Source organism: Rhinoderma darwinii, chromosome 1 (genome assembly GCF_050947455.1).
Source record: "Rhinoderma darwinii isolate aRhiDar2 chromosome 1, aRhiDar2.hap1, whole genome shotgun sequence".
NCBI lineage: Eukaryota > Metazoa > Chordata > Amphibia > Anura > Rhinodermatidae > Rhinoderma > Rhinoderma darwinii.
This window is the reverse complement of record NC_134687.1, coordinates 39,279,579-39,297,820: the sequence shown is the minus strand read 5'-3', so window position 1 is coordinate 39,297,820 and position 18,242 is coordinate 39,279,579. Positions and strand designations below refer to the sequence as shown.

The 18,242-nt window shown below is 41.9% G+C and overlaps 2 protein-coding genes across 5 annotated transcripts in view; both read left to right on the top strand.

Annotated features, from left to right (window-relative positions):
* The window catches only part of MAN2B2 (mannosidase alpha class 2B member 2), a 54,053-nt gene extending 49,761 nt beyond the window's left edge, over positions 1-4,292 (top strand). The window contains exon 19 of the mRNA XM_075857825.1: positions 3,939-4,292. Within this exon, the coding sequence (XP_075713940.1) occupies positions 3,939-4,027 (89 nt within the window). The 3' untranslated portion in view covers positions 4,028-4,292. The remainder of the gene's footprint in view (positions 1-3,938) is intronic.
* Positions 4,293-8,567: 4,275 nt separating this feature from the next.
* TMIGD2 (transmembrane and immunoglobulin domain containing 2) overlaps positions 8,568-18,242 on the top strand; it is a 136,703-nt gene continuing 127,028 nt past the window's right edge. For all 4 annotated transcript variants that reach the window (XM_075849032.1, XM_075849018.1, XM_075849026.1 and 1 more), the window contains exon 1: positions 8,568-8,827. The gene's annotated coding sequence lies outside the window, so the exon portion shown is untranslated. The remainder of the gene's footprint in view (positions 8,828-18,242) is intronic.

Sequence of the window (18,242 nt, the reverse complement as noted above, 5' to 3'; positions counted from 1 at the left end):
GAAAAGGCGTCAGCCTAGCCTAAAGCCCAGTAGTGAATCACGTGAAATGGCGTATTAGTGGTCACTAATGGGTTAAGGAAGCAGTCCAGGTCAAATAAGCACCAGGTTCTCCGGTCTTAACGGAAAGGTGTCATGAAATAATTTTTTTTTAGAAATGTGTTTTCATTTAATCAAATATTATATTGACTTTATTTATCTTTTCACACACACTGGTTATTTTAAATTAAAACTTTCCTACTTTACTAGGGGCTGCCATGTTTTATTTAATCTGTGTATGTCTTAACGACACATACACAGATGGAATACAGCAGCTACAGTGCATAGGACATAATAAGCGTCTCCCGTCCAATGTGTCCTCTGCTTCTGCTGCGTCACTCTGTACTGTGTGTCTGACACTCTCTCGCGGCCCCCCCCTTGCGTGTGTAGCAGAGCTGTGTGTGTAGCAGAGCTGTGTGTGTGTGTGTGTGTAGCAGAGCTGTGTGTGTGTAGCAGAGCTGTGTGTGTGTAGCAGAGCTGTGTGTGTGTAGCAGAGCTGTGTGTGTGTAGCAGAGCTGTGTGTGTGTGTGTGTGTGTGTGTAGCAGAGCTGTGTGTGTGTGTGTGTGTGTGTGGCAGAGGTGTGTGTGTGTGTGTGTGTGTGTGTGGCAGAGCTGTGTGTGTGTGTGTGTGTGTGTGTGTGTGTGTATATCACACAAGAAAATGGCGACCACCCACTGCGAACACCAATGTCACCTGTAAAAGAAATAAAAAATAAAATAATAAAAGAATGAGATAGATATATAGATATATATATATATATATATAATGTACACACTCACACACATACCCCCCAAACATACAACTGCGCCACACGCAACCCCCACCACTGGGGTGGGGTTGTGTGCAGGGTGCTGGTAGGGGGTTGTGTGATGATTTTGTATGGGCATGTAGGGGGGTTCATGCAGGGTGCTGTTGGGGGGTGGGTTGTGTGATGGTTTGCGTGGACGCTTTTTTCGATTGTTTTTACGCATTTTGTGTGTGCTTTATGGCGAATAATTAGGACTCCCATTGACTATGGGAACATTTGGCACGTTTTACGTGCAAAGGTATTGACTCGACACTTCATTATTTACACAATGCGTTTTTTAAAAACGCGTGTGTAGAAAAGCACGTATGTACCAACAGTTTACCAATTATGTAAATGAAAAGCGCAATCGAGCTTTTTTTTGATTGAGGTTTTTGGCACGTAAAATGTGCCAAAAAACCACGTCAAATACACGCCGAGTGAACCTGTCAACTGAAAAGTCATTTACCACAGGGTCTACCTCTTGACTTTCATCGTTCAGCCATTTGGTGTCCTATAGCTTCTACCAGCTACAGCCGAATCCTTCAGTGAGCTGGTCTGACGGCTTGGCTGACATCTGCGTTCTGCAACATCTATGAACAGTAGAAACATAGAAGCTGCAGAACAGAAATGAAGCAAAATTTGTATTAAAAGTATATCAGAAAACTGCTTAGTATCCCAAAATACATAGATTACATTAGAAAAATAAAAATTTGGCATTAAAGGTTTCCATAGTCTTTAACTCAGTGATGCCCTTTGATTGAATTACAGGAATTATAGGGTTTCTTTAATTTTATATAAATAAAGCTTAATCCTTGCATAATGAAACGTTGTACAACTTTCTGTCATATATTGTGTTTATATTACCTAATATTTTAAGATCTCTGTTATTGTCCTTGAATGGAAACATTCTTGATTATAATCAGTAGATAGAATCCTGTATAGACCTTCTACTTCTCACATTTATAGAGTCTAGGCTATTGATTGTAAGCTATACAGTCCAGAATGGACATTATCTACACTGATACATTTTAGAAAACCCTGAAGATAGTAGAGAGATTTGTACTACTGATTGACTGCACTGGATACATTGTAGCAAATACTCAGAAGTCCAATGAATAATTTTTATATAAAAATAACTTCCCTTTCTGGCAGCTGACAATCTAGTCTCTTCTCATGTTCCCTGCAGATAGGTAACATAGGATCCAGAGTAGTAAATTATACTCTGTGTTATTCACAGTATGCACTACCTTAGAAATCAATGAATACATAATAATATAAAACAATAAAGACTGAGTGGGCATGTGCAGGGTTCATATCCGCTGTCAGGATGCAGAAAGTTACAGTCCTAACAAACTGAGGAGTGTCCTCGGCTATACTGTCGTGCTACTGCAGAGTCTTTGCTCCTTCCCTGACAAGCAGGACAGAAAGCTATTTCTATTGGCTGTTCTTCAGTGAACAGAGGATCTCTATGCATAGACCTGGCTGTGGGGAGAATGACTGAGCATTCCTGTCCACCCCTATTCAGCTCATTAAATGTATGTGCAAATTGCTATATACTTTATACACCAGGTGGTATCATAGTATGTAACTAAATATCATAACTCTTCACTGGATTGTTTTTTAACTTATTAATTGCAAACATTGTTACTGTTTGCCTGATTTCTACAACGAATATCATATGAGCAATGTTTTCATCCACTGACAGCAAGCTGGGATCTTGAAAATGGTTGTAAATTGATCTGCAGATTATATTAGAAATATTCATCATACAATGATTAAACTTTATACATGCGACGCTGGAAACCCCCTCTAGGAATTCGATATGGCCATGTCGTTTACTGGGAACTTACAGAATTACTGTATACACTAAAGTTAAACCCTGCTTGAGGGCATTGTAAGCAGAACTGAATTAGTAGTTTCCTGCCTCGGAGTCTTGACATGACAACATCTATTCTGCTCTTCCTCAACTTGTGACCAGAAAATACCAAAAAAAATCATGCACATAATATTAAATTCCTCCGGCTACAGTTCTTGGTATATGAACCGAACCCCCGCAAGTTTCTGTTGGCTTCAATATGAGCCTTATGACTTAATGTAAAGGAGCACTCTGGGCAAATCCTATACACTGTGTTCTGCCTAGTGCAGGGCCTGATGAGCTGGGCATGACACAGAGATTCAAAGAGCACTAAAGTGAATCCCTGTGTCATGCCCCGCCCCTTTAGGGACTAGACAAATCAGTTTGGGCCAGAGCGCTTTTAAATATTTCAGTAAAACACCTTAAATGGGAAGGCAGAAAGAGATTGTGTAATTCCCTTACTAACCATAGTCTTTATGTATAAAGAGTATAAAGGGGTTGTACAAGAATCAACAATTATCACCTATCCTTATAACTGTCTGATCGCTGGGGGCCCCGCCGCTTAGAACCTTATCAATCGTGGGAACAGAGGTCAGAAGCATCCCGTTCCTACTCAATGCACCCCTGCAGTGAGGAGGAGCTTTAATAGAGCAGCGGTAAAGCGTGCGCTTGCCGCCCCATAAAACGTCTATGGGACTGACCGACACATCCGAGCGCTGTATACGACGGTTTCCATAATTCCCATAGACTTTGAATCGAGTGGCATCATGCATGTTCGACTACCGCTACATTCAATGTCCTCCTTGCTGAGGTCTAGTATTGAGTATGAACAGGGCGTTCGGCACCCCCAGTTTTGCCATTGGCGGGGTCCTAGTGGTGGGTCACCTATCCTGTGAATTTTGGGAATACCCCTTTAGGAGAAATTTATGTAATATTTCTTAACTGTACTGGGACTGAGTTCTTACAAAAAAATAAATTCATACACCCATACCCAAAAAGATAAACTTGCATTTTCTCCATTTTTTTATTCAATGTTTTTTTGTTCTATTTCTTTATCTGTTAAATGTCCGCCATTACAGCTCACACAATGGATTGTCACCTAGTTTTCCTAATTATGCAAGAAGATGGTGTTAATAATACTGAATAATTAAGAATGTCATCAGCTCAATAGACGTTGACCGAAAAGGAAATCTGCTGAATTATTATATTATAGGGGAGGGGTTTCCTTAATACATTTAACTTAAAGACTTTTTTTTTAGATGAGAGAAAGTCTATGAAAAGCATGGAGGACTTTACTGTGACTTTGGAACCAAAGCAAATACGAACTCTTTTTGTATATTTTCAGTAACCACTAGTTGCTAAACTTGTTAGTTATACGATTTTTACCAACCTGGACTACAGAACACGGGGCTTCACTGTAAGGTAGAGCCGACCACCGGTGATCTGGTGGGAATGAAGCTGTTCATGAGATTTTGGACGTCCCTTCCTTGATGTGGCCTTGATTATTTGTCTTCATGGAAATCTTTGCACTTTGAACTTTTTTTTTGCCAAAACTTGAGCGACCAATGAGATGTATTAAATTGTACAAAATACAGTGAATTGTATATTCTGTTCGTGAGTTGTTGAATCTAATCTTTAATTTGAGAAATTTAAAATATTTTATTTGTAATGAAACAACATATTGGGGCACAGTAGATCTAGCGTTACCAATGAAGCCAGTATGTTCACCATGCTTTAGGAAGCACCTGGTCACCGGTATGTTTTCCTCATATTCCCGTTTTCAATTTAGGGGTGTGGAATAATTTGTTACAAGGGTGCCCCAAATTTCTAAATAGCGTGTGCCATTTTATATGCCAAAAAAAAAAAAGATGTTGGGCATCCGACACCAGGTCCGACCAGTTATACTTTGTGAAATGTGCAATATTTTATTCATTTTACAACAAAAGTCAAACATTTCAGCTTTTTAGCATTTTCTGTATTATAACATCTCAACATTGGACAATATGGACCATGTATCTACTTAACGGAGGACTACCGTTTCAGCAAATAAATTGCATTCTTTTTATAAGGAAAGGTTATACAATTCTCTAATATACTTTCTATATTAATTCCTCACGTCTTTAAAGATCTCTGCTTGCTGTCATTCAATTGCTTGCTGTCATTTATTGTTTACTTCCAGTGGTTATAAATCGATCCTGGTCATGTGATGTTCACTAGTGGTAAATAATGAAAGCTCCTAGTAAATGACAGCAAGCAGAGGTCTTGAAAACTGAGAAATTGATACAGAAATTGATTATTACTTACTTGTAATTAGATTTTCCTTTAACCTCAACGACCGCGCCACCAGGAGGGATTCCCCACCTCCAAAGGGACAGGAAACAACAAGAAGCAGTTTAAATTCCCCTTTCTCCTTACCTTCTCCAGTTAATACCTAAGAGAGATGATAATATGCAGGCCAAGAATTTAAATTATTCTTTCAACCAACAACTTTATAGAAAAGGGTGGGAAAAACCCGATGCAGTCGTGGAGGTTAAAGGAAAATCAAATTACCGGTAAGTAATAAAAAGTTTTCCCTCTACAAGTTCACGACCGCACCACCAGGAGGATAAACATAGATTTTTCTAGGGACGACGACGATGGCTTGTAAAACAGTACGCCCAAAACGTAGATCTTGGTTAGACATTACGTCCAATCTATAGTTTTTTTTAAATTGTGCTCGGACTTGACCATGTCACGGCCTTCCACATCTGCTAAATTGAAGCAGTACCACTCTGAGCCCAGGAGGTAGAAACATCTCTGGTTGAATGAAGGCTATGTACACCTTTTCTGCTTTCCAAATACTTTTTTATTAAAAATTTATTTTTTCCTTTTGAGATACAGCTGCTTTGTATCTTGTATACAGAGCAGCTGTATCTTGCGCTAAGACCTGAATCCGTCAGGTCCGCGGAATTGACGGGTTCAGTGTCAGCAGGTCCTGGGTATCTCACACGAGCAGGATCCACATGTTATCGATCACATGTAAGTTATGAAGTTAGAAGTGATCGGTAACAGGTCGATCCTGCGTGTCTCCCACTGACACTGCTGTTGCACAAAACATTTTTATTTTTTTTAAAAACAACACTTTTTCAAAGGCGTACATAGTTTTTAAGCAGCAAGGGAGGAGTCTTCTCCATGATCTTATAGGAATGGGAAATGGCTTATTAGATCCATCTTGAAATGGAAATCTTGCTTGCTTTGTGTCCCCGGTTCTTGCCATGGAACTGGATCAATAATTGCTCTTGACATCTGAATGACTTTGTTCTTTCCAGATAGGTGAGGATACATCTTCTTATATCCAACGTATGAAATTCTGCCTCTTTCATTATTAGAAGAAGCACAGAAAGTAGGAAGGGATAGATCTTGAGGGAGATATCTGGATTCTGCCTTTTGGAAGGAAGGATGGTAAAGGTCTTAGAATAGCTCTATCTTCCAGAATGTTTAGATAAGGTGGACTAGAAGAGAAGTATTGTATTTCACAGACTCTACCAGCAGATGTAATTGCTAGTAGTATTCCCATCTTAAATGAAATTAAAGGAACACAAATGAGGACTCTTGAGTTGGTTCAAAGGGATGTTCAGTAAGTGCCGTTCGCACCAAGTTTAGCTCCCAAGGAGGAACTCTAGGAAAAATTTGAGCCGACAACATGATGTTGCTCTAAAAAGTATTTTTATCCACGGATGGTCAGCTAGCTTTTGATCCAGGAAGCCACTGAGGGCTACAACATGGACCTGATAAAGTGCTGGTCTTTAAGCCTCTATCGAGACCTGATTGAAGAAATTCAAGGATACTGGATATCTTGGGTTTGAATAAATGAAGAGGTCTGGTTCTGGAAGTAAAGGAAGGTTCTCCATACTTTGTGGTAAATCATGGAAGTGACCACCTTTCTGCTTTTAACCCTTTGTAGACCCAGAGTTTTTACGTTTTAGCTTTTTTCTCCCTACCTTCTAAAGTGTCATAACTTTTTTTTATTTTTCCATCAATAAAGTGGTGTGAAGGTTAATTTTTTGCAGCGGGCGGGGGGTTGTAGTTTCTATTGCCACCATTTAAAGTACCATATAATGTACTTGGAAATTGAAAAAACATTCATTGTGGGGTGGAATTAGGAATTCCTCCATTGTTTTTTGGGTTTTGTTTTTACTGCTTTCACCGTTTGGTGAAAACAACAACTTAAAGAGGCTCTGTCACCAGATTTTGCAACCCCTATCTGCTATTGCAGCAGATAGGCGCTGCAATGTAGATTACAGTAACGTTTTTATTTTAAAAAAACGAGCATTTTTGGCCAAGTTATGACCATTTTTGTAGTTATGCAAATGAGGCTTGCAAAAGTCCAAGTGGGTGTGTTTAAAAGTACAAGTCCAAGTGGGTGTGTATTAGGTGCGTACATCGGGGCGTTTTTAATACTTTTACTAGCTGGGCGCTCTGATGAGAAGTAACATCCTCTTCTCTTCAGAACGCCCAGCTTGTGACAGTGCAGATCTGTGACGTCACTCACAGGTCCTGCATCGTGACGGCCACATCGGCAGCAGAGGCTACAGTTGATTCTGCAGCAGCATCAGCGTTTGCAGGTAAGTCGATCTTACCTGCAAACGCTGATGCTGCTGCAGAATCAACTGTAGCCTCTGCTGCCGATGTGGCCGTCACGATGCAGGACCTGTGAGTGACGTCACAGATCTGCACTGTCACAAGCTGGGCGTTCTGAAGAGAAGAGGATGTTACTTCTCTTCACAGCGCCCAGCTAGTACAAGTATTAAAAACGCCCCGATGTACGCACCTAATACACGCCCACTTGGACTTGTACTTTTAAACACACCCACTTGGACTTTTGCAAGCCTCATTTGCATAATTACAAAAATGGTCATAACTTGGCCAAAAATGCTCGTTTTTTAAAAATAAAAACGTTACTGTAATCTACATTGCAGCGCCTATCTGCTGCAATAGCAGATAGGGGTTGCAAAATCTGGTGACAGAGCCTCTTTAACTTTATTCTGCGGCTCAGTACGATTACGGTGATGCCTAATTTATATAGGTTTCTTATTATATTTTACTACTTTTACAAAGAAAAATCTATTTGTTAAAAAAATTGTTTTGTTTCACCACATTCTGAGAGCCATAACTTTTTTATTTTTTCATCGATTGAGTGCTGTGAGGGCTTATTTTTTGAAGGACGAGTTGTAGTTTTATATTGGTACCATTTTTTTGGACACACGATTTTTTGGTCAGTTTTTATGAAAACATTTTTTAGCGCTATAGTGACCAAAAAACAACGATTCTGGTGTTTTACTTTCTTTTTTTTTACGCAGTTCACCATGCGAGTTAAATGATGGTATATTGTAATGGTTTAGACTTTTACAGACACGACAATACCAATTTTGTTTATTTTTATTTTGACCCCTTCACCTATGACAGCACCCCTGGTGAGGCATCACATTCGCTGGACAGGAAGCCTGACGATATAAAAAAGGACACAACTCTCCACACACCCAGTCAGGTTTCGCGTCCTCCGGATGGGATTGTCCTGATGGCAAGTCACTCTCTCCAGGATTGCAGACCCTCCAGCAGGTACTCACCTTTTGTTCCTGGAGGTGTTCTGAGGGTATAAGTCTCTTAGGGAGAAACCCGTAGTCTGGGGCTGGTATCTCCCTCCTCTCCCGGTCACCGCTTCCCTCTACGGAGGTGGGGATTCCCACTGCGGGTGGGGTCTCCTCTGGGGGGGGGGGGCGTTCTCCTGTGGTCAGGCCAGGCTCCGATTACAGGCAGAGAGCCAGAACTCCTGACCCAGCGTTCGGCCACTTCTGGCGCACTGCAGTGACCACTTCCAGTCGCTGTGCACGTCACTTCCGGTGGGAAGGACGCGCGGACGTCCCAGAAAGCGGTGCTCCGTCGGCCCATGTGGGGAGGAGGGGCTACAGCGCGTCGTGGCCTGGGAGCCTCCCCAGCCAATCCTAGGCCTATTTCTAGGCCTGAACCAGATTGGCTCTTTTTCCAGCAAAGCAACCAGCATGGAAGTTCCAGGAGAAGCAGCAGGACGCATGGAATGACCTGAGCGATCAGACCCAGGAAGATCCTCCAGTCCGGTACTTAGACGGCATGGGATCTGCTAGGAAACATGGTAGGACAGACATTTTTTTCATATTATTAATTCTGTCCTTCCTTGTATATTGCATGTTTTCCTAGGTCAGAGAGTGTCCCAGGAAAAAAGTGGACAAGGCTCGCAACAAAGAATGTGCCGTGTGTAGTAGGAAGCTGGCAGCCTCTTATCAAAAACGGTTATGCCAAACTTGTTTGGATAAGATCCTGGCAGAAGAATCCCCTAGCCTTGCCTCTAGCATAAGGGATATAGTATGTACAGAGGTTAAGAGCTCCCTTAGATCCCTCAGAAGGAATCATGATTGTCCTAGCACCTCGTCTGGCAAGACTTGGCAAGTTCTAAACGTTTCTAATTCCTCTAGTGAAGAGGAGGGGTTTGAGGAGGAAGGGGAGCTGGGCTCTTACGAGTTTTCCTCTGACGAGGCTGGGGGAGGGAAGAACTTGTTCCCAGTAGAGGACGTGGACCAACTCCTTAAAGCAATCCGGGCCACTATGAATATCTATGACCGCAAGGAACCCCGGTCTGTTCAGGACATTATGTTCGAGGGCCTGGGTCCCAGGAAACAGAGGACTTTTCCTGTTCACGGGAATATATCCAGCCTCATTAAGAGGGAATGGAAGAACCCTGTCAGGAAATTAGGCATTTCCAAGATTTTAAAGAGAAAAAATCCCTTTGAGGAGGGCTTAAGTAAGGACTGGGATAGTTTTCCCAGACTGGATGCCCCGGTAGCAAAGATATCCAGGAAGAATGCCTTACCGTTTGAGGATCTTGGGTCTCTCCCTCCGATCCTATGGATAGGAAGGCAGACTATTACCTTAAAAGAACCTGGGAAGCCTCTGCGGGGGCCTTTAAGCCGGGTATTGCGGCTACATGTGTAGCCAGGTCTTTAAAGATCTGGATAGCTCAGTTGGATCTTCATCTCAGGGACAAGACTCCTATGGATCAGATACTGGCTTCCCTTCCGGTTTTGTCTAAAGCCACAGATTTTTTGTCCGATTCCTCAGTGGACTCCGGTCCGTCTGGCAGCCAGATCCGCAGCCTTATCGAATTCAGCCAGAAGAGAAATATGGCTAAAAACATGGAAGGGTGATGCAGGCTCCAAAGGGAGACTTTGTTCTATCCCTTGTTCAGGTGATTTTTTGTTTGGGTCCCCACTGGATGATCTCCTGGACAAAGCATCCAATAGGAGGAAGGGGTTTCCTACCCACGGCAAACCAGACTTCTTTCGTCCCAGGAAATTTAATAGAAAACCCATTTCCAAGGGACAGGATTTTAGATCCTCTAAATTCCCTAAAAAGAACAGGGGTTTGTTATTTAAGCCTCAGAGTGATCCCAAAAATAAAGATCACCAGCAATGATGCCAGAGGGAGGAGGTCGCTTATCCCTTTTCAAGAATGGGACAGGATCTACTCAAACAAATGGGTTCTAGATATCATAAGAACTGGGTACAAACTAGAATTCCTGTTCCCTCCTCCAGACAGATTCCTCCCCACGAAGAGGCAAAGGGATTCAGAAAAACAGCAGGCCCTAGAGTCAAGTTATTTCTCTTATCAGGAAAGGGGTTCTGGTACCAGTACCGGAGACCAGAGATAGGGAGAGGCTACTATTCCCCCCCCCCCCTTTTTCTGGTAAAAAAACAAACCAGGAGGGCTGATTCTAGGTCATAATAAATTTAAAGCTGCTAAACTCCTTCCTGATTTACAAAAAATTTTGGATGGAGAGTATCCCCTCTACAGTAAATCTTCTTTTCATGGATTGTATGATGGCATCAGTAGACCTAGAGGATGCTTATCACCATGTCTGAGTATCTGAGGGTGGCAGTAGTTTTAAACGACTCCCTAATTCACCTCCACTACAGAGCGCTCCCGTTTGGCATCTCTCAGGCACCGAGAGTCTTTACCAAACTTATATCAGAAATTATGTCATATATACGGACAAAAGACATTCTGATCATTCCCTACCTAGACGACTTTTTGACAGTGGCAGACACCGCCCAGACCTTGACACTCCATCTACGGTCAGTACAGTCGACTTTCATAGATCTGGGTTGGAATATAAACATAAACAACTCCGTCTTAACCCCATCCAGAAGATGCATTTTTTTGGGGATCCTTCTAGACTCCTCCAGACAGATGTATTTTCTCCCTCAGGGAAAGATCCAGCCTTTGATAGAAAGACTCTGTCCTCTTTTTAGATCATTTGACTTCCTTCAGAAGGGCTATGTCGGTCCTGGGCCTTTTGACCTCCTGTATCCCGGACATAATGTGGGCTCAGTTCAGGTCCAGGCCTTGGCAGATGGACATACTAGAAAAGTGAGACAAGAGCAAGCGCTCTCTAGATCACTCCCTGATCCTTTCCTCAGTAGCCAGACTCTCGCTCAGGTGGTGGATTAAAGTAGAGAACCTCAGGAGGGGTGTTTCATGGGAAATGTCCCCAACTCTGAACATTACAACAGATGCCAGCCGCTGGGGGTGGGGAGCCCATGGCAAATCCTTCTGCCTTCAGGGTCAGTGGGATCCTCAAACCTCAATAAGGTCTTCCATTTACAGGGAGCTGGAGGCAGTACTTCAGACAATAAGGAGGACAATTCCTATACTTTCGTGAAAGAGAGTAAAGGTTTTTCAGACAACACGACTGCAGTTGCATACATAAACCATCAGGGAGGTACAAGATCAGGGCTTCTGATTAAGTTAGCTACAGAGATCTTTTCCCTAGCCGAGCTACATCTGTCGTCCCTTTCAGCTGTCCATCTAAGGGGAAGGGACAATCAGGTAGCAGACTTCTTGAGCAGAAGACAGTTGCTACAGTTGGAGTGGTCCCTGAATTGGGACGTCTTCCAGATGATTGTGGCCAGGTGGGGGAATCTTTCCATAGACCTGTTCGCTACCAGTGAGAACAAGAAGGTGCCCAGATTATTATTCCTAGATACCCAGGAAGATCCAGTAGCAGTAGATGCTCTCCCTCAGAATTGGAGCCTGGAACATGGGTATGCCTTTCCACCCCTCTGTCTATTTCAGAGCGTTTTAAAAAATATCAGAGAAGACAGAGCCTCGGTGGTCCTGATTGCTCCATTTTGGCCAAAGAGGCCGTGGTTCACCTTGTTGAGGAATTTGTCCATAACCCAACCATGGATCCTTCCAGACAGATTAGATCTCCTGTCCCAGGGCCCAGTAGTTCATCCAGACATCTCCAGGCTGCATCTTACAGCATGGAGACTGAGAGGGTAATCCTCAGGAAAAGAGGTATCTCTGAGACGGTCATCTCTACTTTACTGTCAAGTAGGAAGCAGGTTACCTCTAAGATATATTTAAGGGTCTGGAAAGCTTTTCTCTCCTTTTTCAGGAATTTATATAGATCCATTTATATAGATCCATTTATATAGATCCAGATATTCCCCTGATTTTAGACTTTCTTCAGGCAGGGCTAGACAAAAGCCTCAAGCCCAGTACATTAAAGGTACAGATTTCTGCCCTAAACTCCTTTTATGATTCCAGATTAGCAGAACACCCCTGGATTTGAAGGTTCCTGATTGCGGCCTCCAGGATAAGACCCCAAAAAAGGTCTTCAGTCCCACATTGGGACTTAAATTTAGTCCTTACTGCTTTGATGGGTTCACCCTTTGAACCTTTGGACTCCCTGTCCATTAAGTTTCTCACTCTAAAAATTTCCTTTTTTACTAGCAGTTACCACCACACGAAGGGTAAGTGAGATTCAGGTCCTCTCGGCTTTTCCCCCTTACACTTTAGTATTGGACGATAGGGTAATCATGAAGACCTTACCAGGTTTTTTTGCCAAAGGTAATTTCCCCTTTTCATCAGGACCAGGAGATTATTCTTCCCTCCTTTTGTGGATCCCCAAAAAATCCAAGAGAACAGGAATTTAATTGTTTAGACGTATGGAGATGCTTAGTGCACTACCTGGAGGTCACAAAGGACTGGGGGTCTTCAGAGAATCTCCTTCTTTCAGTTCCAGGGTCCAAATAGAGGTTTGGCAGCTAGCAGACCGACAATAGCATGATGGATTAAACCGGCCATACACTTAGCCTACATGGGCCAGAACACTAATCCCCCAGAGTTCTTTGGAGCTCATTCCAAAAGAGCTGTAGCTACTACTTGGGCTGAAAGAGCCAACGCATCTCTAGACCAGATTTGCAGGGCGGCTACATGGAGTTAACCCCACACCTTTATTAAAGGGGTTGTCCAGGAAAACATTTCTAAAAAGTGTCCCCCCAGCCTTGGTTTGCCTTCCCTAATACCCCCTATTAACCCCTTCAGGACTGAGCCTGTTTTGGCCTTCAGGACAAAGCCGATTTTTCAAATCTGACGTGTCACTTTATGTGGTAATAACTCCGGAATGCTTTTACCTATCCAAGTGATTCTGAAATTGTTTTCTCGTGACATATTGTACTTTATGTTACGGAAAAAATTTGGTCGATAAATTCAATATTTATTTGTAAAAAAACACCAAGATTTAGAGAACATTAGCAAAAATTTGCATTTTTCTAAATGTAAATGTATCTACTTATAAAACAGATAGTAATACCGCACAAAATACTTACTAGTTTACATTTCCCATATGTCTACTTTATGTTTGCATCGTTTTTTGAACATTCTTTTATTTTTCTAGGACGTTACAAGGCTTAGAACTTTAGCAGCAATTTCTCATATTTTCAAGAAAATGTCAAAAGCCTTTTTTTTTCAGGGACCAGGGTTCAGTTCTGAAGTGGCTTTGAGGGCCTTATATATTAGAAAGTCCCCATAAATCACCCCATTTTGAAAACTGCACCCCTCAAAGTATTCAAAACAGCATTCAGAAAGTGTTTTTAACCCTTTAGGCGTTTCACAGGAATTAAAGCAAAGTAGAGGTGAAAAGTACAAATTTCATTATTATTTATTTTTTTAATTCATTGTAATACATTTTTTCTGTACCACAGAAGGTTTTACCCAAGAAATGCAACTGAATATTTATTGCCCAGATTCTGCAGTTTTTAGAAATATCCCACATGTGGCCCTAGTGCGGTAATGGACTGAAACACTGGCCTCAGAAGCAAAGGAGCATCTAGAGGATTTTGGGGCCTCCTTTTTTTTAGAATATATTTTAGGCACCATGTTAGGTTTGAATAGGTCTTGTGGTACCAAAACAGTAAAGCCCCCCAAAAGTGACCCCATTTTGGAAACTACACCCCTCAAGGAATTTATCTATGGGTATAGTTAGCATTTTGAACCCACAGTTTTTTTGCTAAATTTATTTGAATTAGTATGTGAAGATGAAAATCTACTTTTTTTTCTGAAAAAACATAGAAATTTTAAATTTTTAAAAGGAATAAAGTAGAAAAAAACCCCCAACATATGTAAAGCAATTTCTTCCGATTATAGCAATACCCCATATGTGGTAATAAACTGCTGTGTGGACCCACAGCAGGGCTCAGAAGGGAAGGCGTGCATTTTGGATTTCTGATTTTGCTGGAATAGTTTTCAGTGCCGTGTCGCGTTTACAATGCACTGGAGGAACCAAAATAGTGGAAACCCCCCAAAAGTGACCCCATTTTGGAAACTACACCCCTTAAGGAATTTTTTTAGGGGTAAAGTTAGCATTTTGACCCCACAGTTGTTTTGCTGAATTCATTGTAATTTAGTCTGTAAAGGTAAAAATCTACTTTTTTGCTGAAAAAACGTAGACATTTTTAATTTTTACAAGGAATAAAAGAGAAAAAGCACCCCAACATTTGTAAAACAATTTCTCCTGATTACGTAAATACGCCATATGTGTTAATAAAGTGCTATTTGGACCCACAGCGGAGCTTAGAAGGCAAGGAGCGCTATTTGGCTTTTGGAGCTCAAATTTAGCTGGAATAGTTTTTGGGTGTCATGTCGAATTTGCAAAGCCCCCGAGGAACCAAAACAGTGGACGCCCCCCAAAAGTAACCCCATTTTGGAAACTACACCACTTAAGGAATCTATCTAGGGGTATAGTGAGCATTTAGACCCCACACGTCTTTTGCAGAATTTATTAGAATTAGGTTGTGAAAATTAATATGAACATTATTTCCATTAAAATGTAGAATTTTTTAAATTTCACGAAGGATAAAGGAGAAAAAGCACCCCAATATTTGTAAAGCAATTTCTCCAGAGTACGGCTATACCCCATATGTGGTCATAAATGCTTTTTCATTAGAAAGTAATTAACCCTTTCCGGACTGATCCATGTTTTGCTTTTTCTTTAATTTTTCCCTCCCCGCTTTCCGAGAGCCATAACTTTTTATTTTTCTGTCAATAGAGCGGTGTGAGGGCTTATTTTTTGCGGGACAAGTTGTAGTTTTTATTGGTACCATTTTTTGGTACATACAACTTTTTTAGCACTTTTTATTACATTTTTTGGTAGAGCCAAGGTGACCAAAAAACAGCGGATTTGCCGTTTTAAATTCTTTATTTTTCACGGCGTTCACCGTGCGAGTTAAATAATGGTATATTGTAATAGTTTGGACTTTTATGGATGCAGCGATACCAATTTTGTGTATTTTTTTTAATTTTTTTTACATTACTTTAGAGGAAAAATGTGAAAAGCTTGTTTTTTTTGGACTTTAAATATTTATTTAATTTTTTCCAATAATAACTATTTACTTTTGGTTTTTACAAATTTTATTAATCCCCATAGGAGACTTGAACCAGCGATCGTTAGATCACTGGTAGAATACACTGCAATACTAATGTATTGCAGTATATTATCATTTTTACATTCTCCTGTAACAGCGCGATAGCTGTTTCTGTCCATCAGTCCCGGGTGCCAGCTGTAATACACAGCTGACACGCGCAGCGTATGGCATGGGCTCAGTGAGTGAGATGCTCCATACATCACCCCCCACACCACGACATGCTATTAAGTCATGGTGTGCGAAAGGTTTCATGCGCAGCGGATGGTGCAAAGTGAAAATTAAAATTTTCGACTGATGTGCCATTTTAGTGCACTATATGTTGTGCCACAAATACCACAAATAAAATATTAACAGGGTTTTCCCGGGTATGGCGATGCCATATCGGTGGACGTAAACGACTGTTTGGGCACGCTGTAGGGCTCATAAGGGAGGGAGCGCCATTTGGCTTTTGGAGCACAGATTTAGCTTGGTAGTAGCTCTGCCGTTTTGCTGGTATTTCAGTTTATAATGTGGGGGTACATGTAGGCTGGGCAGAGTACATCAGGGGCATAATAAGAGTGTATAATAATGGGGTAAATAAATAATAATCTGCAGATATGTGGCCAGTGTCGCACTAATAAAGGGCACCCGATCTTATCCGCTTTTAGAACGCTCTGCACATTTTGCATCGCTATATTCAGGGAGCCAGAACTTTTTTTATTTTTTCACCACCGGAGCTGTGTGAGGGCTTATTCTTTGCGGGACAATCTGTAGTTTTCATTGGTACCATTTTGGGGTACATGCGATATTTATATTTATTTTTTTTTGATCACTTTATATTCCATTTTTCGTCAAGCAGTGACCAAAAACCATCAATTCTGACAATGTTCTTTATTTATTTTTTACGGCTTTCACCCTGGGCTATAAATGACCATTATACTTTATTTTGCGGGTCGGTACGATTACGGTGATACCATATGTATATCGTTATTTTTATATTTTGCAGCGTTTGCGCAATAAAATAAACTATTTTTTCTGTCACCATGTTCTGAGAGCCATACATTTTTTATTTTTCAGTCAAAAAAGCTGTGTAAGGGCTTGTTTTTTGCGGGACGGTTTGTTGTTTGTATCGGTACCATTTAGGCGTACATGCGACTTTTTGATCACTTTTTATTGTATATTTTGGGAGGGGTGGTGACCAAAAAATAGTGATTCTGGCATTGTTTTTCGTTTATTTTATTTGCGGTGTTCACCGTGCGGGAAAAATAATATTATAGTTTTATAGATGGGGTTGTTCCGAACGCGGTGATACCAAATATGTGTACTTTTTTTTTTACGTGTTAATTTTTTTTTTTCCTATAATAAAAGACTTATAATAGGAAAAAAAGCAGTTCTTGTTTGTCACTTATAACTTTTATTTTTACACTTTTTTTTAAATATTTTTATTCTTTTTTTTTTTACTTTCTTTACTTTGTCCCACTAGGGGACACTTAGACTTGCAGCTCTGATCGCTGCTAGAGTACATTACACTACCTACGTAGTGTAATGCATTCCAACTGTCATTGTGACGTGACAGTCACTCTGATAGGAAGCCTACCACGACCACCCTCCAGCTGGTCCTCATAGGCTTCTGTACATGGCAGCCCGGAAGCCATTGTCTGGCGTCCGGTTGCCATGGGTACCATCGCCAGCCCCCGTGATTTCACGTGGGGGCTGCCGATCTCCGCTAAACTCCTTAGATGTGGCGATCTGAATCGACCGCCGCATCGAAGGGGTTAACTGCCGAAATCAGCGGTGATGGGCCGCTGATCGGCAACAGGGAATGCAGGGCAGACACCCTGCACAGTTAACCGTCGCTGCGGTGTAGCGCCGCGCGGCAGTTAACTGTCAAAGCACAGACGTAACTGCACTTCGAGGTGCGCGAAGTTACTGCTCACCTCAACATGCATTAACGCCAATGTGCGGGAAGGGGCTAACCACCTAACCAGTTTCTGTTTGATCTCCACTGTCACTGCTGCTCTTTCTGTTTGTTTACATCCCTTGCTTCTTGCTTCTGCTCCTGGCTGTTTCCTGTCTTGCAACCCACCATACCCATGATCACCTACTGCATCTGAGGAGACAGTTGCATCCCCCCCCCCCCCCCCGCCTTCCTCCAAAGCACCTCAGCTATTTGCATACTGCCACGCCCCTCTATGGTCACAGTGTCCTTCCCTGCTCTAATTACAAATTACAGGCAGACAGCTCCCTCCCTGCACACTGTCCTACACACTAGTAATCATCATTATCCTTTGTGCCTCCATCTATCCCTGATCTAAGTACAGGCACCCATCTCCCTCCCCGCCCCTTTCACAGCCTGATAAATGTAAATCTGCCCACTCCACATATGTCAGACATCTTGGTACACAAAATCCAGTCAGCACATTTTCCTCACCTGCTGCTGGATCTGTTCCAAGAGATCCTGTATTAGGCCCTGTTCACACTAAGTTATTTTGCAGGCAGAAAATCCTGTATCAAAATTCTGTCTGGAATTCCGAGGCAGATTTTGATCTGCCTGCACGCCGTTTGCCGTGTTTTTCGCAGCATTTTTGCCTGCGGCCATTGAGCGCCGCGGGCAAAAACGCAGCGAAAAACACTTTCACTGCCTCCCATTGATGTCAGTGGGGGGTCAGAGACGTAAACGCCCAAAAATAGGGCTTGCCACTTCTTTTTTTCGTGAGCAGTAAAACTGGTAAAAACGCCTCCGCCTCCCATTGAAACCAATAGGAGACGTTTTTGGCACGTTTTCCCGACGCGGTTTCCTCAGTA